This window comes from Lepus europaeus, chromosome X (assembly GCF_033115175.1).
Source record: "Lepus europaeus isolate LE1 chromosome X, mLepTim1.pri, whole genome shotgun sequence".
Classification (NCBI taxonomy): Eukaryota; Metazoa; Chordata; class Mammalia; order Lagomorpha; family Leporidae; genus Lepus; species Lepus europaeus.
Genome location: NC_084850.1, coordinates 62,807,145 through 62,835,096, shown reverse-complemented (window position 1 = coordinate 62,835,096; position 27,952 = coordinate 62,807,145). Strand labels below are relative to the sequence as shown.

At 39.0% G+C, this 27,952-nt stretch overlaps 1 protein-coding gene across 3 annotated transcripts in view; it reads left to right on the top strand.

The window, feature by feature from the left end:
• Positions 1-25,577, top strand: part of LOC133753174 (fibronectin type III domain containing protein 3C1-like) — a 50,371-nt gene extending 24,794 nt beyond the window's left edge. For 2 of the 3 annotated variants that reach the window (XM_062183584.1, XM_062183582.1), the window contains 12 exons: positions 278-416; positions 2,131-2,199; positions 2,619-2,737; positions 2,864-2,969; positions 3,291-3,397; positions 4,859-4,972; positions 7,359-7,508; positions 19,638-19,912; positions 20,597-20,809; positions 21,642-21,808; positions 23,797-23,918; positions 25,202-25,577. In XM_062183584.1, coding sequence (XP_062039568.1) covers positions 278-416; positions 2,131-2,199; positions 2,619-2,737; positions 2,864-2,969; positions 3,291-3,397; positions 4,859-4,972; positions 7,359-7,508; positions 19,638-19,912; positions 20,597-20,809; positions 21,642-21,808; positions 23,797-23,918; positions 25,202-25,540 — 1,920 coding nt within the window. In that variant the 3' untranslated portion in view covers positions 25,541-25,577. The remainder of the gene's footprint in view (positions 1-277; positions 417-2,130; positions 2,200-2,618; positions 2,738-2,863; positions 2,970-3,290; positions 3,398-4,858; positions 4,973-7,358; positions 7,509-19,637; positions 19,913-20,596; positions 20,810-21,641; positions 21,809-23,796; positions 23,919-25,201) is intronic. The other variant, XM_062183583.1, reaches the window with a different exon arrangement.
• Positions 25,578-27,952: the final 2,375 nt, after the last annotated feature.

The window sequence follows — 27,952 nt, the reverse complement described above, 5'->3', positions numbered from 1 at the left end:
GCCGGGACTAGAACCGGTGCCCATGTGGGATGTTAGCATTGTAGGTTGGCGGGTTTACCCACTATGCCACAGGGCCGGCCTCCATCATCTTTGTAATATAAAATTATATACTCCACTAGAGAAAAAATGAGTGTCTTTGCTGTTTGAAATTAAGCCTCTTATTTTGCATTTAGTTCTCAAGAATACTCAACTTGATTTTTTTGTGCAAACTATGTATGCAGTTTCAAGTCATATGCTTATTTCCAGTGGCCAACCAAAATGTCTTTTATTCATACAGATCTTTGCCTACAATATGGAAGGAAGAAGTAACTCCAGTGGAGAAGTGAAATTTACTACCTGTCCAGATAAACCTGGATCCCCTACAAAACCATATATAAAGGGAAAGATCCATGCACACAGAGTAAAAATTGGATGGGGTAAATAATGCTATTGTATTTAAAGTTTGCTCTCTCTGTCTTACTATTAACTATTGAGAAGAAATTCTCCTCTAATTTCTCTCAACCTTATAAAATATCCCCTTAACCACTTGTAATACTCCGCAATATAAATGAGTTGAATTATAAACCATAGTACTTTTTCTAGTTCTCTGTTGAATCTTCTGTTACTATCTCATTAATTCAAAACATGAACAAATTACTGAACTTCATACAGGTTCTTAAATATTGTGGTATATTAATCTGTTTTCCATTGAGATAATAAAATACATGAGGCTGAATGATTCATAAAGAAAAGAGGTTCATTCAGTTTATAGTTTTAAAGCATGGTACCAGTTCTTTCTAGGGCCCCCTTCGTTGTGTCACATCATGGCAGATAACATCACAGAGGAACAGGAGGAAGAGATCACATGGTGAGACAGGAAGCCAGAAAAAAACAGAAGGGGCCAGGCTTGCTCTTTTTTTTTTTTTTTTTTTTACAGGCAGAGTGGACAGTGAGAGAGAGAGAGAGAGACAGAGAAAGGTCTTCCTTTGCTGTTGGTTCACCCTCCAATGGCCGCTGCAGCCGGCTCACTGCACTGATCCGAAGGCAGGAGCCAGGTGCTTCTCCTGGTCTCCCATGGGGTGCAGGGCCCAAGCACCTGGGCCATCCTCCACTGCACTCCCTGGCCACAGCAGAGAGCTGGCCTGGAAGAGGGGCAACAGGGACAGAATCCGGCGCCCCGACCGGGACTAGAACCCAGTGTGCCGGCGCTGCAAGGCGGAGGATTAGCCTAGTGAGCCACGGCGCCGGCCCAGGCTTGCTCTTATATAACAACCTCAGTGACCTAATTACTTCCTACTAGGCCCCACCTCACAGATTCCACACTACTCGAACACCACCACACTGAAGGCCAAGCTTCCAACATATAAACCCTTGGGGAACAAACCACATTCAAACCATAGCATATGGTTATTCCAAGTAAGATTATATCTAATATAGAGGTCATAGTTAAAAAGCTACACCAGTGATTGATGTCAACTTGATAAGAAATTTTATAAGTACTTTTGCCTCTAACCTACAGAAATCAATTTTTTAAAGATGTATTTATTTATTTGAAAGTCAGACTTACAGAGAGGCACAGGCAGAAAGAGAGAGGTGAGGGGAGAGTAAGAGAGGGAGAGTGAGAGGGAGAGCAAGCTTCCATCCACTAACCCACTGCCCAAATGGCCTCAATAGCCAGGGCTGGGCCAGGCCAAAGTCAGGAGCCAGGAGCTTCCTCCAGGTCTCCCACGTGGGTGCAGAGGCCCAATCACCTGGGCCATCCTCCACTGCTTTCCCAGGTACATTAGCAAGGAGCTGGTTTGGAAGTGGAGCGTCCAGGACTTGAACCGGCATCCATATAGGATGCCGGCATGACAGGTGGTGGTTTTACCCACTATGTCACAGTGCTAGCCCCCAGAAATCCACTTTATAGCACATATGTGAATACCTAACATTTCAGTGTCTTCCAGAGAACTTTAAAATATTTAAATTCTTCATGTCCAATATTCTAAGTATATAATGAGTTAACTTTTATAATCTGTATTACTTAAAATATTAAGTATTTTGTTTACACTTTCCCTTCATAAAAAATTGTTAATTTATGAGATAACATCCAAATGAAAGACTTATAAATTTATTCAATAGTAATTTTAATTTTATTTTTCCTTTTAGAACCACCTACAGATAATGGTGGAACACACATTTCAAGTTACAGTTTAGAAGTTAGTGAAAATTTAGATGGTAAAGTATCCTAATTTTGTTTAAAGATTTTATTTTGAAATAATTTTAGACTCACAAAGAAGTTGAAAAAATAATACAGAGTCCCCATGTAAAACCTTCATTCAGCTTTTCCTAATATTAATATCGTATACAACCACAGTGCAAATATCAAAACCAGGAAATTGGCATTGGTGTGATACTATTAACCAAACACCAGAACTTACTTGAATTTCTCCAGTTTGGGGTAACAAATCATATTTACTTACTGGTGTCTTTCTGATTTTATGGTTAATTCTACTGGGAATAAAAAATATAATTGGACAAAATTAATTTCCAAATTGGTTTTTTATTATGTACATATACATGAGCTATCATGGGAACCCATAAAACTTATAGACTATCTACAAATAAATTATACGAATTTGTTTTTATCCTTTCAGTGAATCTCTGGAATATAGTCTACACTGGCAACACAAGGGAATTTCTGTATAATAAACTGCAACCTGGAACTACATATAATCTGAGAGTTTTTTGCACTTCACCTGTAGGCCAAAGCCAGGTGAGGAAAGAGAAAGTGAAAAGTTTTTAAATTGGGGATTAAAATAAACTATATCATATTATTAAATGATTTACAAAACTGATCTTGAATTCAGTATAGTCATGTAGTATTTTGTATTTCTCTTAGCCTTCAGATATATTGACTATTCAAACACCTACTCTTTCTCCTGCATATTGCCAACCTCCACCTTTAAATGATAAAACGAAGTCCACAGAAACCAATCTCCAATGCGGTGAGTATTCTTTGTGCGCTATGACTGTGACTAACTTTGCTACTTTGTACTTACAACTTTTCATTTTTTAAGATATAAAATATTATTAAAGCAGATCAAATGATTTTTTACTACAAAATAAAATATTGCTTAGCAAATTGTTTCCTACTTCATAATTGAAACCACATTTAAATGTCCGTAAAATAAATTTAAAAACTGACATGATATTTTGAATCTTCTTATTTTAAGTGCTTTAACAGAGCCTTCGTTTGTATTATTTTAAAAGAAATACCTTTGAAACTATGAGTATTTGCAAAAAAAATTATTTGTATATTTTTATAGAAAAGTCTCCTGCTGATATAAACTTTGACACACTTATACATGTCAAAAAGACAGAAAATGACCAAGAAGACACACCAGGACATCATGGCTCTGAAGTGAGATGCACAGTGAGTAAATGAATTCCTGAAGAATCCATGTTTCTGGTTACAAGCAGCAAGCAGAGCTGAGGAAGCCATATTGTTTATTGGTCCATTTGTATTTCAATTCATTTTAAATGAATGTATACTTTTGGAGCTGCAATTTCGTTTTTAATTATCTCAAGTCTTGTGATCACATAATTCAGAAATTTGTACTGATGGTGTATCTCCTCTACTTTAGTTCTTCTAATGAGTTGACAAAAAGCACCATTACTAAACAGAAATATACAGCAGTTCCCCAATTTTAATTGTTTCCAAATAGCTGTTTGCAGACAATACTGAATTGTAACTTAATGTAAGGTAGTAAAAACTTCAAAAGTGAAGTTTAACTTGGTATTCTATCTGGTCATGCTGACTTTCAAAGCTCCTGACCTTAAAGATCATCCATAAAATGTGAGAAATGCAAAATATTCTTTACTTGACATACATAAGCCACACTAAAACACTTTTCAGTAAGTAAAAGGCAGTTTTGACACAGGAAATTCTAATTAGATTGACATCATTAAGACCAAAAATATGAAGTAGACATTGCCTCCTGCCTTCAGCTCTTGTTGCCTTTAGCAGACTATTGAACACAAACCTGAACAAAGTGAGTCTTGCTGGATTCTAAAACACTGAAGAGATTTCCCTAGTATTTAAACATAAACCCAATCTCCCAACAGGCTTTGCGGTGACATTCACTATTTTTCTGAAAAGTTGAACATTATTAAATCCAATATAAGTCCAAGCCTTATAAAGGGAAAACAGTGAGAACATTTACTGAACTGGAATTACTACCAAAATTTCAACAAATTCCATCATTTATTTAACCACATAAAACAATTTTGTCCAACAAAAATACTCTGTCAGCCATTCATGATCTGAATGAGTGAGATCAATTAATTTATGGGACAGATAAACAATGTCATGAGATATTTCTGTTTTGTAATAAGGTGGTAGCCAACTATTACTTATTGATATCTTTTTAAAATCAGCTATCAAGTCTGCCTTTTCATTCTTCTTCTTAATGCCAGTGAAAATAACTTCTATTCCAGGGATGTATTTCTTGGGATTCTCCAAATACTCCATCAGAGTGTCCTCTTCCAAGGTGATGCTTGTGTTCTTGTTGGTGTCTGTGTAAGAGAATCTAAGGTCCTAACCTGTCTTCTACCCAAACAGATCATGTAGATTTTGTCTAGTCTTGTGCCTATGTCCCTTCCTCATTTTTCCATTGATGGCATTGGGCACATTTCTGAACAAAAATCTTCTTTCCTTTCTCAACATCACCCATTTGTAATTAGCTCTTTCATCACTTGCGCTACAAAGATCTGCACTCAGAAGTTGGATGTCCTGCTCGCAAATGAATATATACTTTTAGTTCTTGAGAAAGTAGGGAATGACCATGCTTACTTAATCATTTGTGTATTTTCTCATTTATTTGTTTATTTGTAGCTTGGATCTCAGTCAATGAAGTGTGAGACTTTACCAGTCCCAACTCCTCCTTCTCAATGGAATACACCTGTGATAACCTGCAAAGGACCAACCTGTGTTGTTGTTAGTTGGGGAGTATGTATCAATTTATTTTTTAATTTTGATATTATAAAACAATAGTAATTGTCTTAGAAATGCTTAGTAAAGTCTTAAATTCTCTAAGGAGTCAGAATTTAAAATTAGGTAGGTTCCCACAAATCTTGCACCATGGCTTCTAGAACACACCCAGAACCTAAGACTTATTAAGAAGGCAATGGCAATGGCAATACTCCTCTATAAATCCTGCTTTTGAGGAGGATTATAAATTCAGAAACCCAAATAGACTATAAATAGATAACTAATAACATTTTTAAAATAAAAACAAGAATAATAAAGTTAAGTCAATTTATAAAATTATAGAATTTGGCTTTTTAAAAAAAGTTTAAATGAGAAAAATCTCTGGCAATGTATGTTTGCATGTAACACATAAGAAATGTGATTATAAGATAATTAAGCTTTGGGGCTGGAGCTGTGGCATAGAACGTTAAGCCTCTGCCTGCAGTGCCAGCATCCCATATGGAAGTCAATTTGAGTCCTGGCTGCTCCACTTCTCATCCAGCTCCCTGCTAATGTGTCTGGGAAAGTAACAGAGGATGGCTCAAGTGCTTGGACCTCCGCCACCCACTTGGGAGACCCAGATGAAACTCCTGGCTCCTGGTTTCAGCCTGGCCATTGTTGCCATTTTGGGAGTGAACCAGAAGATGGAAGATTGATCTCTCTCTCTCTCTCTCTCTCTCTCTCTCTTTCTCTCTCTCCCTCCCTCCCTTCTTCCCTCTCTTTCTCTCTCTGTAATTCTGCATTTAAAATAAATCTTTAAAAAAATTAAGCTTTAGGCCGACGCCACGGCTCACTTGGCTAATCCTCCACCTGCGGTGCCGGCACCCCGAGTTCTAGTCACAGTTGGGGTGTGGGATTCTGTCCCAGTTGCTCCTCTTCCAGGCCAGCTCTCTGCTATGGCCCGGGAAGGCAGTGGAGGATGACCCAAGTCCTTGGGCCCTGCACCCGCATGGGAGACCAGAAGAAAGCACCTGGCTCCTGGCTTCGGATCGGCACAGCATGCCGGCCGTGGTGGCCATTTGGGGGGTGAACCAATGGAAAAGGAAGACCTTTATCTCTGTCTCTCTCTCTCTCACTGTCTAACTCTGCCTGTCAAAAAAATTAAGCTTTAAAAAATTATTTTACATCCCTGTGAATTTTTTCCCATTCAAAATAATCAAGTTAAAAGATATAAGAATTGGGTAATTATGCAGCCACATGGGTATCTTTGAATTTGTCTTCCCTTTCTCCCAGACTCTAGCAGATGGTCTTTAATGTTGAAAAAAAGGCTTAGTCTATTAGTAATAAATGACAAATATAACTACATCATTGTATGAAGCTTGGTTTATGTTTGATTTCACTAATCAATAGTAATTCTGACTAACATTAATATATCTAAATTTGCTCTTTTTAAGTAATTTATTTAAAAATAATCTTAATCAGGGCTGGTGTTGTGGCACAGCAAGTTCAGCTGCCACTTACAATGCTGGCATCTCATGTCAAACTGTCAGATCAAGTTCTGTCTGCTCCACTTCCAATCCAGTTTCCTGCTAATAAACCTGGGAGGTAGTAGATGATGGCCCAAGTGCTTGGGTCCCTGCCACCGTGTGGGAAATCCAGATGTAATTCCGGCTCCTGGCTTCGACCTGACCCAGCCCTGGCTATTGCAGCCATTTGGAAAGTGAATAAGCAGATGGAAAATGTCTCGCTTGCTCTCTCGCTCTCTCTTTCTCTCTCTCTCTCTCTCTCTCTCTCTCTCTGCCTTTAAATAAATAAATAAATAAGCTATTTAAAAATCAACTAAAATAGGGGCCGGTTTTGTGGCACAGCAGGTAAAGTCTACACCTGCAATGCCAACATCTCATATGAGTGCCAGTTCGAGTCCTGGCTGCTCCATGTCTGATCCAGCTCCCTGCTAATGGCCCTGGAAAAGTAGCAGAAGATGGCCCAAGTGTTTGGGCCCCTGCCAATCATGTGGGAGACCTGGAAGAAGCTCCTGGCTCCTGGCTTCAGCCTGGTTCTGCCCAGGCCATTGCAGTGACTTGGGGGGTGAACCAGCAGATGGAAGACCTCTCTCCTCTTCTCTTTCTAACTCTGACTTTCAAATAAATAAATAAATCTTTAAAAATAAATAAAAGTAATCTTAATAAATTATACATATGCACCTAATATGTAGAAGAACTAACATTTTCCTTAATTTTATTTGAGCCTTTTAATGTTATGGTGTTCTGCCTTTTGTTTAATTATTTCTACATTTATCTATATCTTACATCATTTAATAGATTATAAGCTGTGACAATGAAAGTATCATGGTGTAACTCTCCACAGTATCTTGTACAGTCACCAGTTAGAGAAGAAATTCAATTTCTGTGTTTGTGTCTTTCAGATTCCTGAATGCAATGGCGCTGAAATCACTGACTACCGACTAGAATGGGGACAAATTGAAGAATCAATGCATTTGATTTACACCGGCCCTTGTCTGAGTTACAAAGTGAAAGGTCTCATTCCTGGAACTACATATTTCTGCAGAGTCCAGGTAAACATGATAGTACTTCCAGTGTAACCAAAATAATAGCTATTAACCTATATTATCCACATTTGTAATACTGGCAGAATTTCTAGTGTAGAGACCAGAAAGGAGTCACAGAATTATAAGTCTTAAATATTTCTTTAAAGATTTACTTTCTTTATTTGAAAGGCTGAGTTAGAGAGGGAGAGAAAGAAAGAAAAAGAGGTCTTCCATCTACTGGTTCACTCCCCCAAATGGTTGCAACGGCCTGGGCAGGGTCAGGCTAAAGCCAGGAGCCAGGAGCTTCTTCCATGTCTCCCATGTGGATGGCAGGGGCCCAAGCACTGGGGGCATCCTCTGTTGCTTTCCCAGGAGCATTAGCAGGGAGCTGGATTGGAAGTGGAGCAGCCAGAACTCCAACCGGCACACATATAAGATGCTGGTGCTACAAGTCGCAGCTTAACCTGCTATGTCACAATGCTGGCCCCATAAATCTTAAATTTGCTCACATTCGGTGACAACATGAGCGCTTTCACTTGGCATTTAAAGCCCCATATAATCTCTCATCTATTTTCCATTCCAAATTGGTATGTCTTATGTTCTCTACAATTCTGTTTCCCAAATTTTGCTGAACTTAGGAATCACCTGAAAAACCTGTTTAAAAACACAAATTCCAGGGCTAGTGCTGTGGCACAGTAGGCTAAGCCTCTACCTGTGGTGCTGTCATCCCATATGGGTGCCGATTCATTTCCCAGCTGCTCCTCTTCCAAACCAGCTTCCTGCTAATGGCCTGGGAAAGAAGTGGAAGATGGCCTAAGTGCTTGGGCCCCTGTGCCCAAGTGGGAGACCCGAAAGAAGCTTCTGGCTCCTGGCTTTGGATTGGCCCAACTCTGGCTGTTGCAGCCATTTGGGGAGAACCAGCAGAGGGAAGACCTTACTCTCTGTATCTTCTTCTCTCTGTAACTCTAACTCTCAAATAAATAAAATCTTAAACAAAGAAACATGGGTTCTTATACCCCCACTCCAATTTATCAAATGAAAATTTCTAATATAGAGATTTGCTAATCTGTATATTTAACAAGCATCCAAATGATAATTATCATTGGTTAGGAAAAAACACATGAAAGCTTAATCGCAAATACATCTGTTCTACCACCACCCCCAAGTATCCCTTGTACATTTGTTCATACTGTACTCTTAGGTGGGTCCCTTCCAACCCAGCTCATTCATGTTTTCCTGATAGCCTTAGCTGGAAGAGATCTCTTCCTCTTTTGAACAACTAGAATTTTAAAATGCAAAACTTTAAGGTTTGAGAGAGAGTCCAAATGTAAAAGTCTGATATGTTTTCCCTGTGGAGTTTAAACCATCAAAATATACTGGGCATATGGGGTATCTAATCTCTATCTCCAAGACTAAATTCTTCATCAGATTTTTTTTTGAATGTTCCTACTGTTTATTGGAAAAAAATGCCCTCACAATATATATTTATTAGTCTATTGCAAAAATCTAAAGAAGAGGTTATAAATTAAGATTAATACTGTTGCAGTGGAATGCTGAGACCTTAAGGGATTTAAGACATTAGAAAGATAAAAATCAAAGCCAGCGCCGTGGCTTAACAGGCTAATCCTCCGCCTTGCGGCGCCGGCACACCGGGTTCTAGTCCCAGTCGGGGCACCGATCCTGTCCCGGTTGCCCCTCTTCCAGGCCAGCTCTCTGCTGTGGCCCGGAAAGGCAGTGGAGGATGGCTCAAGTCCTTGGGCCCTGCACCCCATGGGAGACCAGGATAAGCACCTGGCTCCTGGCTTCGGATCAGCGCGGTGCGCCAGCCACAGCACACCGGCCGCGACAGCCATTGGAGGGTGAACCAACGGCAAAAAGGAAGACCTTTCTCTCTGTCTCCCTCTACTGTCCACTCTGCCTGTCAAAAAAAAAAAAAAGAAAAGAAAAAAGAAAGATAAAAATCAATGGAATGAGTTCCTACCACAATGGAGTAGATTCTTTCCTCTGAGATCCTCCCTCTTAAAATCAGAAAACCTTAAACATAACATAACAAGCAAGTATAGGAAGATGTTGAAAGGTGAACAGAAGAACACAAACTGCCTAGGAATCTCAAACTTGGTGAAAACATAGTGGTGAGACCCTTAGTTGTCCTTATCATTTCTCATCAATCTAAGAAAGGGTGCTAGGGAAGGTTCCAACTCAAAACTACCAAGAGGAATTGATAAAGCAACAGAAGCTCCAAGAAAAGCCTGCTACCCTCAGCAAAATGCCCAGGAAAAGGGTGGCCTAACAACAGGAAACCTTTTTTGGCAATACCCATCTTACTCCAGCCAAACTTTAATAGAAAAACCATAGACAGCCCTGTTATTCCTCAGCTCCTGAAGTTTCAACAGGTTAAGCCAACCCACCCAGAAGCAAGCAAAAACACTTAAATTTCCCCATCCAATAGTCTTGGCAGAGCCTAGCAAGGAGTTAACCCTTCCATCCCCTACCTTATACTCTTCTTCCAACTGGTGAGTGTGGCAGGCAGGGAGTTGACAATTTTCTATACATCTCTGTCAGAAGCAAGCAACATTCTAATTCCTCTACAGGAAGAGTATTGGCAACTAAGCCTCCACCCTCACCCAACAGCAACAGACTGAATAAGGTGGTGTGATTTATGCTAGATTGTGCTTCACTTTCCTCCTTACCCTGTGTCAATGAGGCCTTGTGAGGAACAGAGCCTCCATATTCACGGAGCAGCAGTTACACTGAAGCAAGGCTAGTCAGCACTTGGTTTCCCTCCACACAACACCAGTAGGGAGCTCATCCCCAACATTCTCTCAGTATCAGATAAGCTGATGTAGGTAAATGGGAAGCTATGCTAAATTGCACACCCACTTCCAACCCTTGGTGTCATCAAATCCAGCTAGGAACTGAGTTTTTACCCCAACCTACAGGAAAAAAGAGGTGTGACTGAGTCCTCCACTTACCCTCTAAAGACTCAGTGAGGAGCTGAACTTGTACCCTCATTCAGAGGCACTAATACAGTGCAAGCAGTTGCCCCACTTTTGCTGAAATAGTGTCAGCAGAGCCTAGAGAGGAGCTGACCATGCATCCATCAATATCTCAAGAGAGATATTGCCAACTAAAAAATTATTAAATAACACCAAGAATTTTGTTGTATAATCTTCAAAATGCTCAGAATAAATAGAAAATCATTAGATAGGGGCTAGTGCTGTGGCATACAAGGCTAAGCCTCTGCCTACAGTGCCAGCATCCCATGTGGGCACCAGTTCTAGTCTCAGTTGCTTCATTTCCAATCCAGCTCCCTGTTAATGTGCCTGGGAAAACAGTGGAAGATGGCCCAAGTGCTTGGGCCCCAACACCCACGTGGGAGACCCAGAAGAAGCTCCTGGCTCCTGGCTTCAGCCAGGCCCAGTCCGAGCCGTTGCAGCCATTTGGGGAGTGAACCAGAGGAAGATCGATCTCTTTCTCTCCTTCTCTCTCTATTTCTGACTTTCAAATAAATAAATAAAATATTTTTTAAAAATCACTAGGTATTAGGAGAACCAAGAAAATCACAAATAGTTTCTCCCATTCTGTAAGTAGTCTCTTTGCTCTATTGATTGTTGCCTTTGATACGAAGAAGCACTTTAGTTTGATGAAACCCCAATTGTCTATTTTGTTTTTGTTTCTTGTGCTTTGGAGGTCTGAGCCAAATATCCCTTGCCCATTCCAATGCACTGAATTATTCCCCAATGCTTTCTTATAGAAGTTTCAAATTTTCAGATCTCACATATAAGTCTTTAATTCATTTTGAGTCTATTTTTGCACACTGTGACAGATAGGGGTCTAGTTTCAGTCTTTTATGGACAGCTTTAGCTATTCAAAGTCCTTTACGTTTTCTTATGAATTTTAGGATTGTTTTTGCTAGCTCTGGTTTTCTTACTATAGGATAAATTTTGAATATTTTTATCTGACCAATAATTGAATTAAATGACTATAAAAATTCACAGGACAAAGTGCTTGCTTGGATGTAGTTCTTGCCCTTCTTCATACATTTGCTCTTAGTGTTAAATGCATAGTCATGTGGTTTAGCTTAAGCATTGTGCAGTGAGGCACAGAAATCCTTTATTACAACATACAGTAAGGCATCAGCCAGCCCCAAAGAGTAAGTTATTTAATTTCCATGTACTTATGTGGTTCATTGTTTTTCTTGTTATTGATTTCTAATTTTATTACATTGCGATCAGATAAAATAATATGATTTCTACTTTGTTTTCAAATTTGTTGATATTTGTTTTGTAACCTATCATATGGTATATCCTGGACAATGTTCCATATGCTGTTGAGAAGACTGTGTATACCACAGCTGTTGAATGGAATGTTTTACAGATGTCTGTTGGATCCAATTGATCAGGGTGCAATTTAACTTTGCTGCTTCTCTGCTGATTTTCTGTCTGGATGATCTGTCCATTTCTGAAAGTGGTGCCAAATTCTATGACTATTTTTGTATTGTAGTCCATATCTCCCTTTAGATTGATTGCTATTTTCTTTATGTATCTGGGTGTCACAATATTGGGTGCATGTATATTTATGATTGTTATTTCCATTTATTATCACATAATGGCCTTCCTTGTCTCTTTTCACTAACTTTAATGTAAGATTTATTTTAAATGATATAAGTAGGGATACTTCTGCTTTCTTTTGGGTTCAGTTTACACGGAATATTTTATTACATCCTTTCATTTTCAGTCTGCTCATGTCCTCAGTGGTGAAGTAAGTTTCTTATAACCAGCATATGGTTGGGTCTTGATTTTATTTTAATCCATTGGGTCACTCTGTGTTTTTACCTGGAGAATTTAATCAATTTACATTGAAGGTAATTATTGATAAGTAAGTTCATACAACTGATATTTTAATGCTTGTCTTCTAGTTTTATTGTAATTCCTTTTTTTCTCCTTCTGACAATGTTCCTTTGTGATTAATGGTTTTCTCTAGCAATGTGCTTTGATTGCTTGTTATTTTTGTCAATTTGATTATAGATTTTTGCTTTATGGTTATCATGGACTTACAAAAACACTTCTTTAGGTTGTAACAAGTTATTTGGAAAAGACAGCAACTTAACATTGATTATTAAGGTAGGAGAAGAAACAAACCAAAAGAAGTAGGAAATACTAATAAAGTTCACACTTACACATTTGTCTTGACATTCTGAATTTTTGCTGTCCTATTTTACCTCTTTATCTATTGCCTATCTCTTACCATTTTTGTATAGCTGTTATTTCTGTTTTGTTTTTTAGTCTTCACATTAAAGATATGAATTATTTATATATCATGTTACAATATTAGAACATTCTGAATTTGTATGGTTACTCTTGCCAGTGAATTTTCTACTTTCTGATATTTTCTTCTTACTTATTAGCATTTCTTTCTTTCAGTTTGAAGAATTCCCTTTAACATTTCATGTATGACTGATCTGGTGGTTCTAAACTCTCTTAGCTTTAGTTTGTTTAGGAAGATCTTTGCCTGTCCCTTGTATCTTAAGAATAGCTTTGACGGGCACAGTATTATTTGCTGGCAATTTTTTTCTTCAGTGCTATGACAGTCTTATCCATGCCCTCCTCCCTAGAAGATTTCTGCAGTAAAGTCTATAGTTAGGCAAATTAGGATCCCTTTATGTGTTATTTGTTTCTTTTCTCTTGCAGCTTTCAGAATCCTCTTTTTCTTTAGCCTTAGATAGCTTGATTATAATGTATCTTGGGGTAGATTTGGTTGAATTAAGTCTGACTGGTGATCTTTGACTTTCTTGTAGCTAGATAGCTGTATCTTTCTCTGGGTTTGAGGAGTTTTCAATATGCTTTTTCCATTTTGGCATTCTCAAGTCACTGTAGAACCCCAGTAACATAGATATTTTCTCTTTCCATGCTGTCCCAAAGATCTCATAAGCCACCTTCTTCATTCCATTTGATTCTTTTTTCTCCTCCAACCATGTACTTTCAAACTGCCTGTCTGAAAATACACTTATTCTTCTATTTGACCTATTCTGCTACTGATGCTTTCTATCATATTTTTAATTTTGCTTAGTGTACTTTTCAGTTAAAGATTTTCTATTTGATTTATTTTTTAATTGCTTCCATATCTCTGTCAAGTCTCTGTTAGAGTAGTAAGTATTTTCTCTGGGTTCTTTTAAAGTTTGATGAGTTTCCTTAAAACAGTTACTTTGAAATCTCCATCTGAACATTTGAAAATTTCAATTCCTAGACAGTTTCTGTCACCTTACTTTGTTCATTAGATAAGGTCACGATTCCCTGGAAGTTCTTGTCACTTTTTGGTATACAACATCATCTCTCATTGAAGGATCAGTTATAGTACTCTGGTTTTGTTCAGGGATGTTCTTCCAAAAATTCTAGGCAGTCTGTTTATTTGCCCTGAGGTTTATGAACGCTTCTGATGTTTCAACACTAGATGGCACCCTCAGTAGAGGTTTGTTTCAGGTCTGCTGCATACTTTCTTTTTTCTTTTTCATTCCTACAGTGCTTCTCAAGATCAGATTTTTACCAAATCTGAAGTTGGCATGTTCTTCATAATGAACTGGGGAAGTACCTAAAAGGGGCAGTCTATCCCTACAAGCCTCTTCTTGGGGCTGCCTGTGACACTTCCATCAACCACTAGTCATGCTGTCTGGACTCTAAGACTGATCGGCTGAGGCCATGGAACTCTATTTTGCACTGTAGTGGGTCCAGAGATTCCATCTGTAGGCAGTGGCCTGAGTACAAGGACAATTAGGATCTGCCAGTATTGTGTTTTACAAGCCTTACACTGAGTCCGAAAACAATTTTGTGGTTTCTAAAAAGTCTGCCTACAGTTTCAGGAGTGTACTTCAGCTGACTGGGTAGTCACTAGACTCAGTGAAATCATGGGAGTCCCACCAGGCATTTTTCTATCTGATACCGAGGCAAGAATACAGACTCTATCCCCTGTCACTGGCCTAGGGGCAGGGACCATTAGGTTCTGCCCAGTGTTGGGCTTACCGACCTAGCAATGAATCCAAAGATATGGGTCCAGTTGTTTCTTATTGTCTGTCCAAGGTTGGAGGCAGGTGATAAAGGCAGTCCCTTGTCCATAGAGACTAACACTAGGCTGTGTCACGTGTGGTTTTTACAGCCCCTGGGCCCTACGCAGTCTCAGGGCTATATGCCAGGCCTACTTGAGGCCAAGTATAATACAGCAGAAAAGCATCCATCTAATGGAGCACAGATCTCCATCTGATGCCAATGCTAGTCTACTGAATCCATCTCCAAGCATATACCTGCAAGTAGAGGACTTCGGGCTTTATCAGATGCTTGGTCATAAGGCAGGGGGCCCAGCTCTGAACTCCAAGGCAAACTCCTGAGCTCTTTCTCCTGTTCTACTCTGCATCAGCTTGAGTATTGTTCTGCTTTTTTCCCAGAGGCAACCTGGCTATTAAGGGTCCAAATACTCAGCCTGAAGATACAGGGGTAGGGGCTGCCGGGCCCTGTCCAATTTTGATGAGCCTAGCACTTGCATTTAAGGCTAAAGCGTGAACTTAATCCCCTTTCCAATCCCCCAAGTGAGAGACATGTATTCCCACTGTGTGCTACATGGATCCAGGGGTGGAGTCATGTGAGCAACCCCATCATACTTTCTTCAACGCAACTTTTCTTATTATTATACTAAAAGCAAGTACTGTGGTCTCTCACATGTTTTCCATAGCTCTTGTTAAGGTAACATGATGGATGAGTAACTGTTCAAATGGATGCCTGTGTGGGGAGGTGGTAATTGAAGCATCTTATTGAGCTAACATCTTGTTCTACCTGCATCAGAAACAAATTTAAACCAAAATATCATTTATAATTACCACATATAAAATGAAATATTTAGATATAAATTCAACAAAACATATAAGTATGTTGAAAACTATAGGCCGGCGCCACAGCTCACTAGGCTAATTCTCCGTCTGCGGCACTGGCACACTGGGTTCTAGTCCCAGTAGGGGCGCCGGATTCTGTCCCGGTTGCCCCTCTTCCAGTCCAGCTCTCTGCTGTGGCCCGGGAGTGCAGTGGAGGATGGCCCAAGTCCTTGGGCCCTGCACCCGCATGGGAGACCAGGAGAAGCACCTGGCTCCTGGCTTCGGATCAGCGTGGTGCGCCAGCCGCAGTGGCCATTGTGGGGGTGAACCAATGGCAAAAGGAAGACCTTTCTCTCTGTCTGTCTCTCTCTCACTGTCCACTCTGTCAATAAAAAATAAAATAAAATAAAAGTATGTTGAAAACTATAAAATGCTGATCAAAAAATCAAAGATAACCTAAATAGATATACTATGCTCATAGACTAGAAGATTCAACACACTGAAGATGTCAATTTTCCCCCACATTGATCTATAGGTTTAATGAATTTCCTATCAGAATATCAACAACGTTCTCTATAGACACATACAAGCTGATCCTAAAATTTCTATAAAAGTCATAATATCTAGAATAAATAAATCAATTTTGAAAGAGAAAAATAACGTGGGAAAAAATCAGTCTACCTTTGCAATTAGAGTAATCAAGGCAGGTGGGAGGCTACACATGTAAGTCAATGACACGGAATAGCGAACCTAGAAACAGACTCACAGAAATATACCCAACTGATTCTTCAAATTTTTTTAATTTATTTGAAAGTCAGAGATTGAGAGAGAAGCAGGGAGACATCTCCCACCTGCTGGTTTGCTCCCAAAATGCCTGCAACATCCAGAGATGGGCTGGGACCAAAGCCAAGAATCCAGAACTCAATCTGGTCTCTCACATGGGTGACAGAGACTCAACTACTTGCTGTCTTCCAGAGTGCATATTATTAGGAAGCTGAAATTGTAGGTGATGCTGAGACTAAAACCCAGGCTCTCTGATATGTTATTAGTGCATTCCAAATAGCATCTTAATTACTGCCAAATGCCTATCCTTGCCCAACTGATTTTTGACAAGGTGCTAACAAATATACAATACCCTTTTCAACAAATTATGCCAGAAAAACTGAATTATCTATAAGCATAAAAAAAGGACATCAGCCTAAACTTCATACCTTATACAAAAATTAAAATGGATTATAGAGCACTGAAACATAAAACTGTAAAATTTTTAGGGAAGAATTGCAAGAGAAAATCATCAGTTTCTATAGTTAGGATAAAGAGTTCTTAGATTTGATATCGAAAGTAAAAGCTAGGAACCAGTGTCAGATTAAGCAAATTAAGCTGCCAGTTTGAGTCCCAGCTGCTGCATTTCCAATCCATCTCCCTGCACCTGCGAAAGCAGTGGAAGATGGCCCAATTACTTGGGTCCCTGCACTCACATGGAAGACTCAGATGAAACTCTTAGCTTCATCCTGGCCCAGCCCTGGTCATTGAGGCCATTTAGGGATGGAAGATAGATAGATCTCTGTCTGTCTGTCTGTCTATCTATCTATCTATCTCCCTCTTTCTCTGTAACTCTGCCTTTCAAATAAATAAGTCTTTCTTGAAAAAATAAATGCCATAAAATAAAAAATATATAAAATGAATCTCTCTAAAGTTAAAAATTTTTACCCTGCAAAAGGCCCTTTGGAAAGGTGCAGTCTAGGAGAAAAGATTTGCAAAAACAATATCTGACAAAGGACTAGTATCTACAATATGCAAAGAACTCTCAAAATTCAACAGTAACAAGTTCAAATGATCCAACTGGAAAATGAACAAAAGACTTCCACAGACAATTCATTGAAGATGATGTGCAGGTGCCATTAAACTATTAACTGTTAACTATTAAACCCTATTAACTATTAGGTAAATGCACAGTGAGATGTCATAAAGTACCTGTCAGAATGGCTAAATTAGAAAATAGTAATAACAACAGATGCTTTGCTGCCAAGAATGTAGAAAAACTGGGTAACATACATTTCTGATGAGAATTAAAGCCCTTGTTGAAAAGAGTTTGGCAGTTTCTTTTAAAACTAAATATGCACTGACTTTACACTTAGAAATCTTGGGCACCTATCCCAGAGTAATGAAAACTTACATCTACACACAAAAAAAGCTGTACATGAATACTCAAAGCACTTTTATTTTTAAAAGCCAAAATCAAGAAACAGCTCAAATGTCATTCAACAGGTAAATGGTTAAACAAACTGGGAGATATCCAAACCATCACATACTATTCAACACTAAAAAGAAACAAACTACTGATATACATAAACTTTGATGAATATAAAGGGAATTATATTGATTGGAAAAAATACGTGGAAAGTTTACATCCTGAATTACTCCATTTGTATAACATTCTGAATTGACAAAAGTAAAATAATGAATAAATCAGTAGTTGCCAGGAGTTAAGAAGAGGAGGAAGAGGAGGATTCTTCTGTATCTTAACTTTGGTGGGGGTCCCATGAAGCTACACACATGATACACTAGAAGAGAACTAAAAACACACACAATGAGTGCATGTAAAACTGATGAAACCTAAGTAATGTAAATGGACTTTGCCAATGTCAATTTCCTGGTTGTAATATTGTACTAGCATTGTACAAGATATCACTTTTATCAATTTCAGTTCACAATTGATCATAATGATAGGACTAAGAGTCAAAGGGATCACATAAACAAGACTAGTGTTTGAATAATACTAACTGATAGAATAAAAAAGGGAGAGAATGATCCAACATGGGAAGCGGGATGCACAGAAGACTCATAGAAGGCGGATGTCAGCCGGCGCCGCGGCTCACTAGGCTAATCCTCTGCCTTGCGGCGCCGGCACACCGGGTTCTAGTCCCGGTCGGGGCACCGATCCTGTCCCGGTTGCCCCTCTTCCAGGCCAGCTCTCTGCTGTGGCCAGGGAGTGCAGTGGAGGATGGCCCAAGTCCTTGGGCCCTGCACCCCATGGGAGACCAGGAGAAGCACCTGGCTCCTGCCACCGGTTCAGTGTGGTGCGCCGGCTGCAGCACGCTACCGCGGCGGCCATTGGAGGGTGAACCAACGGCAAAAGGAAGACCTTTCTCTCTGTCTCTCTCTCACTGTCCACTCTGCCTGTCAAAAAAAAAAAAGAATGGCGGATGTCCTAAACAGCACTCTGGCCTCAGAATCAGCCCTTAAGGAATGCGGATCCAGCTGAAAAGCTCATGAGAGTATTTCAGGCATGGAAAGCCAGGACACTCTGTCAAAAAAAAAATGACCTAAATGAAGGATCTCAGCGCGTGAGATCCCAGTGGAAGGAACGGGTCATCAAAGAAGGAGGTACCTTTCTCTGAAGGGAGGAGAGAACTTCCACTTTGACTATGACCTTGTCTAAATATGATTGGAGTCGGTGAACTCAAAAGGCTTCCATAGCCTTGGCATCTCATGACAAGAGGCTAGGGTGATTACTGATGCCATAAACAAGAGTGCCAATTTGTTAAGTCAACAACAGGAGTCACTGTGCACTTACCCCTCATGTAGGATCTCTGTCCTTAATGTGCGGTACATTGTGATTTAATGCTATAACTAGTACTCAAACAGTATTTTTCACTTTGTGTTGCTATGAGGGGGCAAACTGTTGAAATCTTTACTCAATATATACTAAACTGATCTTCTGTATATAAAGAGAATTGAAAATGAATCTTGATGTGAATGGAAGGGGAGAGGGAGCGGGAAAGGGGAGGGTTGCGGGTGGGAGGGAAGTTATGGGGGGGGGAAGCCATTGTAATCCATATGCTATACTTTGGAAATGTATGTTCATTAAATAAATGTTAAAAAATCACTTTTAGAGGAAAGTTGGCAAGGGGGATGTGTGAACATATAATGACCTTTCAAAGTAAAAAGTTTTTTAAAAAATGAAATTTGATGAATGAACATGAACTTTTGACTACCACCATCAGAGATAGAAACTCCAAGATTAAGAAAAGGAAAAAGGTTTGGTGGGGCGGTTGATGAGTTTGGTTTGGGTATATTTGTTTTGATATGTCCACATTGGTGCTCTTCTTTTACCTTCCCATATGTACACTCCTCACCTTCCTAAGTATGCAGCCTAAAAGTTTCAACACACATTTCAGCAACTTAAAAGAACCGTACTGTTAGAGTATGAGCTTATAAATATTATTTTGTTAGGCAACAAAATGGCTTATGCACAAAATGAAGTAATAATGAATGTCTAATAATACATACATTTTTAGGCTGTCAATACAGTTGGAGTTGGAATGTTTGGAATAACTGGTGTAGTAACCACACCAGCAACTGTACCAGCAGTGGTACCAATGCTACATGAAGTTGAGAAGAAAGTTTCTACCAAATTGGCATCATCTTGCATTGCAATTCAATGGGAGGAACCAGACTGCCATGGTTCTCCAATCACTGGATATAACATTGAATATGGAGACAGAAAAATTTTGACTATTGGTAGGAAAACAGAATGTGTTCTGAAAAATCTACAGCCTGACACCATATACAAGTAAGTCACTTATATATTACTTTGGGTGGATGAAAACTTTTTGAGAATTTTGAACAAATCTGTATTTACATAGTGTGCATAAGATCTACTTTGAAAGAGTTCTACAACATCAGAGAAATTTGGCATTGCTAAAACCAATTTATATTTCTCATCAATAATTCTCTTTTTTTTTTTTTTTTGACAGGCAGAGTTAGACAGTGAGAGAGAGAGAGACAGAGAGAAAGGTCTTCCTTTTTCCATTGGTTCACCCCTCAAGCGGCCGCTACTGCCAGCGCGCTGTACTGATCCAAAGTCAGGAGCCAGGTGCTTTTCCTGGTCTCCCAAGTGGGAGCAGGGCCCAAGCACTTGGGCCATCCTCCACTGCACTTCCGGGCCATAGCAGAGGGCTGGCCTGGAAGAGGGGCAACCGGGATAGAATCCGGCGCCCCAACCGGGACTAGAACCAGGTGTGCTGGCGCTGCAGGCAGAGGGTTAGCCTAGTGAGCCGCGATGCCGGCCATCATCAATAATTCTCAATATTGATTATGCAAATCAAATTTTGTTTTGAAAATTTGCCTCTAATAATTAGTATAATACAGTGATCAATATTCCCACCAGGTTACTAGGAGTTTGGCTTACATGTCAAAAATGATTTTCTTTACTACATATAAATTAATATATCTTAATTTTTTTTCTTACCACTAGAATCAGAATCCAAGCCATCAATCACTATGGATTAAGCCCTTTTAGTCGGCCATTAAGAACCAAAACTAAGCCATTACCACTTGAACCTCCACAACTTGATTGTGTGGCCTATGGACACCAAAGCCTCAAACTAAAATGGGGCTACTCTTCAGCTAAAGGTTTACTTTCCAACCTTATAAACTACAACTTGTTCATGTATAGCCGATCTGGCAGGTAAGCTATTTTTACTATTTAATACATATTATAATAAAATTATATCTTAGTCATAATAATCTTATAATAAAATTACATCTTAATCTTATAATGATCAAAAGTCATTTCAGTGAGCTAACAAATGTGAAAGCAAGCTATTTTCATGTTAGATACTCTTTCTTAAATTCCTATTTATGATTTAACTCTATTTTTTCCTCTTCAAAAACATTTCTTCCTTTATATAACACACATTAAGTACCAGGGAATAGAAGTTAAATACACACACACACACACACATATGTAAAAGCCAGCACTTTGCCATCATGATATTTATGATTTGGCTTTTCCTTTGTATTTTACTCATCTGGCTTTAAGTTGATTTCCTTAGGCCCCCATTGAAGTTTTAAATCCAGTTTTAACTCAGTTATATAAAGAATTATTTGGGGTCGAGTGTTTGACCTAATGGCTGAGATGCATCCCATATCCTAGTACCTGGGTTCAATACCAAGCTCTGCTCCTGACTCCAGCTTCCTGATAATGAAGACCCTAGGACACAGCAATATGACATAAGTGATTGTGTTTCTGCCACCCATCTGGGAGACCTGGATTGAGTTCCTGGCTCCTGGTTTTGGTCCCAGCAAGGGACCATTATGGACAACTGAGGAATAAGCTAGCAAATGGGATCTTTATCTCTCTCTCGCTCGCTCTCACTCTCTCTCACTCGCTCTCTAGCTCTCTAATGCTCTAGCTCTCTTAGCTCTCTGCCTCTCAAATAGTTGTTTTAAAAAATAATTATGTGTGTATCTATTACTGAAATAAATACTATTCCCTCATCTCTGTTTCCACCCCCCAGATTTTCTGTCATTTACCATGGGCCTTCTCAGACTCACAAAGTGCAAAGATTGGGTGAATATACTCAGTACAAATTTAAAATCCAAGCATGTAATGAAGCTGGTGAGGGACCACTGTCCCGCATCTATACTTTCAAGACAACCAAAACACCACCAGCCATACTTAAAGGTAAGTAGAATAAGCCATGATTCTAAAGTTTGCATTAGTTTGAATTCCAATAGCTCATACATAAAAACTCAACAGTAAGGTTTATTTTATTTTTTTTTTTTTTGACAGGCAGAGTGGACAGTGAGAGAGACAGAGAGAAAGGTCTTCCTTTTTGCCGTTGGTTCACCCTCCAATGGCTGTCGCGGCCGGTGTGCCGTGGCCGGCGCACCGCGCTGATCCGAAGCCAGGAGCCAGGTGCTTATCCTGGTCTCCCATGGGGTGCAGGGCCCAAGGACTTGGGCCATCCTCCACTCCACTCCCGGGCCACAGCAGAGAGCTGGCCTGGAAGAGGGGCAACCGGGACAGAATCTGGCACCCCAACCGGGACTAGAACCCAGTGTGCCGGCGCCGCAGGCGGAGGATTAGCCTATTGAGCCATGGCGCCGGCCAAGTAAGGTTTATTTTAAATATTTAACTATATAATATCAAAAGAGACTAGTACTTAATTATGTATTCAAAGGGCAATGTAGGAGTTAATGAGACTCTCATAAATATCTTAGAGTTCATCTAACTCAGCCAATGACTCTACCACCACTGCCATTTTTAACAAGGAAAAGTCCCCAAAATGATAAGTGACTTACCTAAAGTGACTTTGAGTCAGTGATAAAGTCAAAATTAGAACTATTGTGATAGGTGCCATGGGGCAGTGGGTTAAAGTGCTAGCCTGCAGCTCCAGCATCCTATATGGGCACTGGTTTGAGTCTCGGCTGCTCCACTTCAGATCCAGCTCCCTGCCAATATGCCTGGGAAAGCAGCAGAGGATGGCTGAAGTCCTTGGGCCCCTGCACCCACGTGGGAAACCTGGCAGAAGCTCCTGGTTCCTGGCTTTGGCCTGGCTCATCCCCAGTCGTTTCTCATTGTGCCCATTTGGGGAGTGAACCAGCGGTTGGAATATTCTCTCTCTCTCTCTCTCTCTCTCTCTCTCTACCTCTTTACCTCTACATCTACCTCTCTATCTCTCTATCTCTCTCTGTAGATATGCCTTTCAAATAAATAAAAATAAATCTTTTAAAATAAAGAACTTTTTTAAAAAACTTTTATTTAATGAATATAAATTTCCAAAGTACAGCTTATGGATTACAATGGTTCCCCCCCCCCGCCATAAAATAAAGAACTTTTGACTTCAATTTCCATCACAGTGCTCCTTTTACTCTGTCATGATTCCCAATCCTTGCTATACCTTTTATTTTCTCAAATCGCTTATTTCATAAAACATTAATAGGCACAATTATAATGACTAAGCCTTTAAAAAGACTATATAAACTTAATAAATTTAATTTCTGAAACTGAATTTACTCTCCTTAAACAGTAAAATAAACTGCTATCTATAATATATAACATTGAGACTAACTTAGTCGTTAGAACCCAAGAGTTGAGGAATCAACCCACACATGAGCCCAATCACTATTATTAAATGATTGTGTTCAGTTTAAAGCAAACTGGAACATATTGGAATTAAATATGACTTAGACCACAATAATGCTTTTCTCTCTTGCTAACTAATGTCCTACATATTTAATTCCCATTGTCTTGATGTGTAGAGAAACTAATAACATGAAGCAAAAGAGCCTGCCCTTCTTACACAGCTTCTGTGATCCTGAAATACAATTGTTAATATGCGTGAAAATGCTTCCAAATCTATAATGTATCATACACATACAATGAACAAGATTATACCAGTAGTGATTAAACAAAAGTAATAAAAGTTGTAATAAGATGTTCCTATAAGTTAATAAGCATTAAAGCTGATAGTTTTAATTTCTTACAGTTTTATTATAGTCATTAAGATGTCTGATAGTATAAAAGGCTTTACAATAAGGATTATATGTCTTAGATTTAGCCTATACATGCTGATATTTAATGACCATGGAATTGCATGAGGGATTTCAATATGTTTACGATCATCTAGGACAAATGGAATCCTCTAAACTGAAATTCTCTTTTCCTAGCACCTAAATTACATCAACTGAATAACAACATTTGCAAGATCAAATGGGAGTCTTTGAAGCCAATAAAAGGAGATCCTATTATTTACAATCTTCAACTCATCAGTGATCAAGGAACTAACTTGGTAAATTCTTGCAGATTTATTCTTTAAATATTTATAATTTTATATCTTAGTAGGGATTTAATTCTTGTCAAGAAGTTTTTATAGGATGCTTAAAGTAACTAAATCATATCTAATAGTCTCATCCGGTTCCTGAAGTTTATGTACATAACACTTATTTGGGGACAATTAGTTTATTCATTCAATTATATTATTATTATTGAACTACTGGCATTTCTTGGACCCACTTATCACAATGAACAACTTAATTCTAAGTCTAATGCAATTAAACTTTACCAATTATAAGTTTTTGCTATTTCTTTTTTTTAACTTTTATTTAATGAATATAAATTTCCAAAGTACAGCTTATGGATTACAATGACTTCCCCCCCCCATAACTTCCCTCCCACCCACAACCTTCCCCTTTCCCACTCCCTCTCCCCTTCCATTCACATCAAGATTCATTTTCAATTCTCTTTATATACAGAAGATGAGTTCAGTATATATTAAGCAAAGATTTCAACAGTTTGCCCCCTCATAGCAACACAAAGTGAAAAATACTGCTGGAGTACTAGTTATAGCATTAAATAACAGTGTACAGCACATTAATGACAGAGACCCTACATGATATTTTTTAAAAATTAATTAATTTTCTATGCAATTTCCAATTTAACACCAGGTTTTTTTTTTCATTTTCAATTATCTTTATATACAGAAGATCAATTCAGTATATACTAAGTAAAGATTTCATCAGTTTTGCTATTTCTTACACTGACCAAAATTACCTAAACAATACTAGGTCCTCAGAATATTTAGAGAACTTATTTTCTTTTTTTATTTTTTTAAAGATTTATTTACTTGTTTGCTAAAGTTACAGAGAGAGAGAGAGAGAGGGAGAGGGAGACGGGAGGTGGGGGAGAGAATCTTCCATCTGCTGGTTTATTCCCAAAATGGCTGGGCAGAGCCAGGCCAAAGCCAGGAGCCATATATTCCATGTGGGTGGCAGGGGCCCAAGCACTTGGGCCATCTTCTGCTGTTTTCCCAGGCGCATTAGCAGGGAGCTGGACCAGAAGTGGAGCAGCGAGGAATTGAACCTGTGCCCATATTGGATGGTGGCATCACAGGTGGTAGCTTAACCTACTATACTACAATGCCAGTCCTTAGAGAATTTCTAGAAGAAAAAATTTTATTTTTGTTGTGAAGATGTTCATGAGATTAATTTATATTTTTCCTATTGTTAAAAACCGCATAATGTCATTTTATTTGGTAAGAAAATATAATTCTTATTTTGATTCCTTTTCCTTTAGATTTACAAAGGACCGAACACTTCATTCTCCTTTTCCAACTTTCTCTCAAATACACGTTATCGCTTCAAGGTTTGTGCTGGACGCCAATATAAAATCTCTACCGGAATACAAGAGATCTGGGGCCCATATAGCCCCAGTACTCTTTTTTCAACTCATAAGCCAAATCCAAGGGCTGGCAGAGGTGATAAAGGAAACAAAGGCAGTGGCCCTAATGAACAAAAAGGTGAAAAGTCCGGGATGGAGATAAATGACAACATATTTGTTCTGATCCTCATGGTGGGATTTGCACTTACTGCCATTCTGTGTGCTGTGGTGATCCAGAGCTTCTTGATCAAGTAGTCTACCTTTGTACTTTTCCGCCATCTTATTACATCAAATACAGACATTGTTATATACATCTCGGCTGTTTAAAATTCATTTTGTAGAAATCCTTAAAAACAATTACCTAAAAGCAAAAGAACTGCCTTAACATTTAATGCACATCTTTTTTAAAAAAATTGCAACAACAGATTTTTTTAAGAAATAGGTTAATTTTTCTTAATTTCTAAATTTATTTTTATTTATTTGAAAAGTGGACAGAGTAAAACAGAGCTCTGCCATTTACTGGCTCACTCCCTAAATGCCTGCAGCAATTGAGGCTGAGCCAGGCTAAAGTAAGGAGCCCAGAACTGAATCTAGGTCTCCCATGTGGGTGGCAGGTACCCAGGTAACAGAGCCGTCACTCTGTCTCCCTTGGTGCACATCAGTAAGAAGGTGGAAATGGGAGAGAAACTGGGACTCTATTTAAGGCACTTGGGTATAGGATGTGAGCATTCCAAAAAGTATCATAACCCTGTGCCAAATGCCCAACCTTAGGAAACAGATCAACTTTAAATTTCATAATTTTAGCAACAAAACACTTCCATTGTTATGTAACACCAACCTCTCATGGATACTAGTTCTTGCCTTAATTTTCCAAATGAATATTTTGCAAACTTTTTAGAATTTTAAGAAAACAACATTTTGGGATAACATAGAAAAATCAATTCTACATGTCAACTTACTTTCATATGAATGAATTAAAAAGTATCTACCAGGCATGAGCTAAGTTATGGTACAGCAAATTGAGCCATTGCTTGGGATGTCTGCATTCCATATTAGAGTGTCTGGGAGATTCTGAGCTCCTCTTCCAATTCCAGCTGCCTGCAATTGCACACCCTGGGAGGCATCAGGTGATGGCCCAAGTAGTTGGTTTCCTGCCACTCATGTGGGAGACCCTGATTGAATTCCTGGCCCCTTGCTTCTGCCTGGTCTAGCCCTAGCTGTTGCATGTATATGGGGATTGAACCAGCGGATGGAGAACTCTATATTTCTCATTTTCTTTCTCTGCCATTCTGCCTTATAAATAAAAATAATCTTTTTTTAAGTATCTACCAATCTTCTATACTAAAATATTTTCTCTTTTTTAAGTTTTATTTACATGTTTGAAAGTCAGAGTTAGAGAGAGAGAGAGAGAGAGAGAGAGAGAGAGGAAGAGAGAGAGAGATCGTCCATCTGCTGGTTCACTCCCCAGATGGATGCAACAGCCAGGGCTGGGCCAGACTGAAGCCAGGAACCAGGAGCTTCATCCAGATCTTACATGTGGGTGGCAGGGGCTCAAACACATGGGCCATCTTCCACTGCTCTTCCCAGGCCATTAGCAGGGAGCTGGATTGGAAATGCAGCAGCTTGGACTCGAACCAGTGCCCATATGGGATGCCAGTGTCCCAGGAAGGTAGCTTTACCTGCTACACCACAACGCTGGCCCAGAGTATTTTCAAAGTAACATATTCAGCTATTGATTTGTACCCTGATAACTACTTTGATAGTAAAGAAATAGTAATTTACAGCACTTTGCTGTAACAGAAATACAGGAAGTGGGAATAGGGAAGTGGGGAACCATTTTATATCATTCTAAACTTTAAAATACATCCTGTATTGGTCCCCTTCCAATTAGAATGATGGAACATTCTACATATAATGACTCACATGTTTTCATGCTTATTAAAATGACTTGCTCTCCCAATAGATGGATTCATATCCATTTCTAGTGACAAATGAAGCACCCATTTTCTATTCCCAAAATCTATTCTCCAGGAACTATTTTGGCAATCTTGCCAGAAACTACTTACTACCTTTATTGAAATGTTTAAATAATATCTCCTACTCCTAAATTTGCTCTTTGTAGTTTAAAACTGAAAATCACAAATTCAAGATGAAAGTATTTGATTCTTATAGGAGTTGATAACTTTTCACATATTCCATGACATCATCTTTCATTGGATATTGTACTGTAAGCGGCATGTTATAAAATATATAATATGGTAAAGAAATTCCCGGTAAATTTTGATAGGGATTGGCTCAGGATTCCTTCCCTATAAGCAGCTGGCTGCTATCATGTGACAAGTACCACTTTGTATCTGCCAACACAATAACTAGACTGCATCTATTTAGTCCACTATCCAAATGCAACAGATCCTGATCCACTTGCATCCTACTCAGTGACTTGCCAGACTGGTTTGATGACCTTGAATAAGATTAGACATTGCAGAAGGAAATATTATTAAACCTGAAAGCATAACAATAGAAACTAAGCACTGAGAGAAAAAATATTTTTTAAAAGCTAAACAAGAAGTAAAATGGCAGAATAGGACCCTCCATCAATCATCCCTGTGCAGAAATATTAATTTGAGAATGTATCCAGGAAAGAAAACCAGCTGAAGGAATATTGTA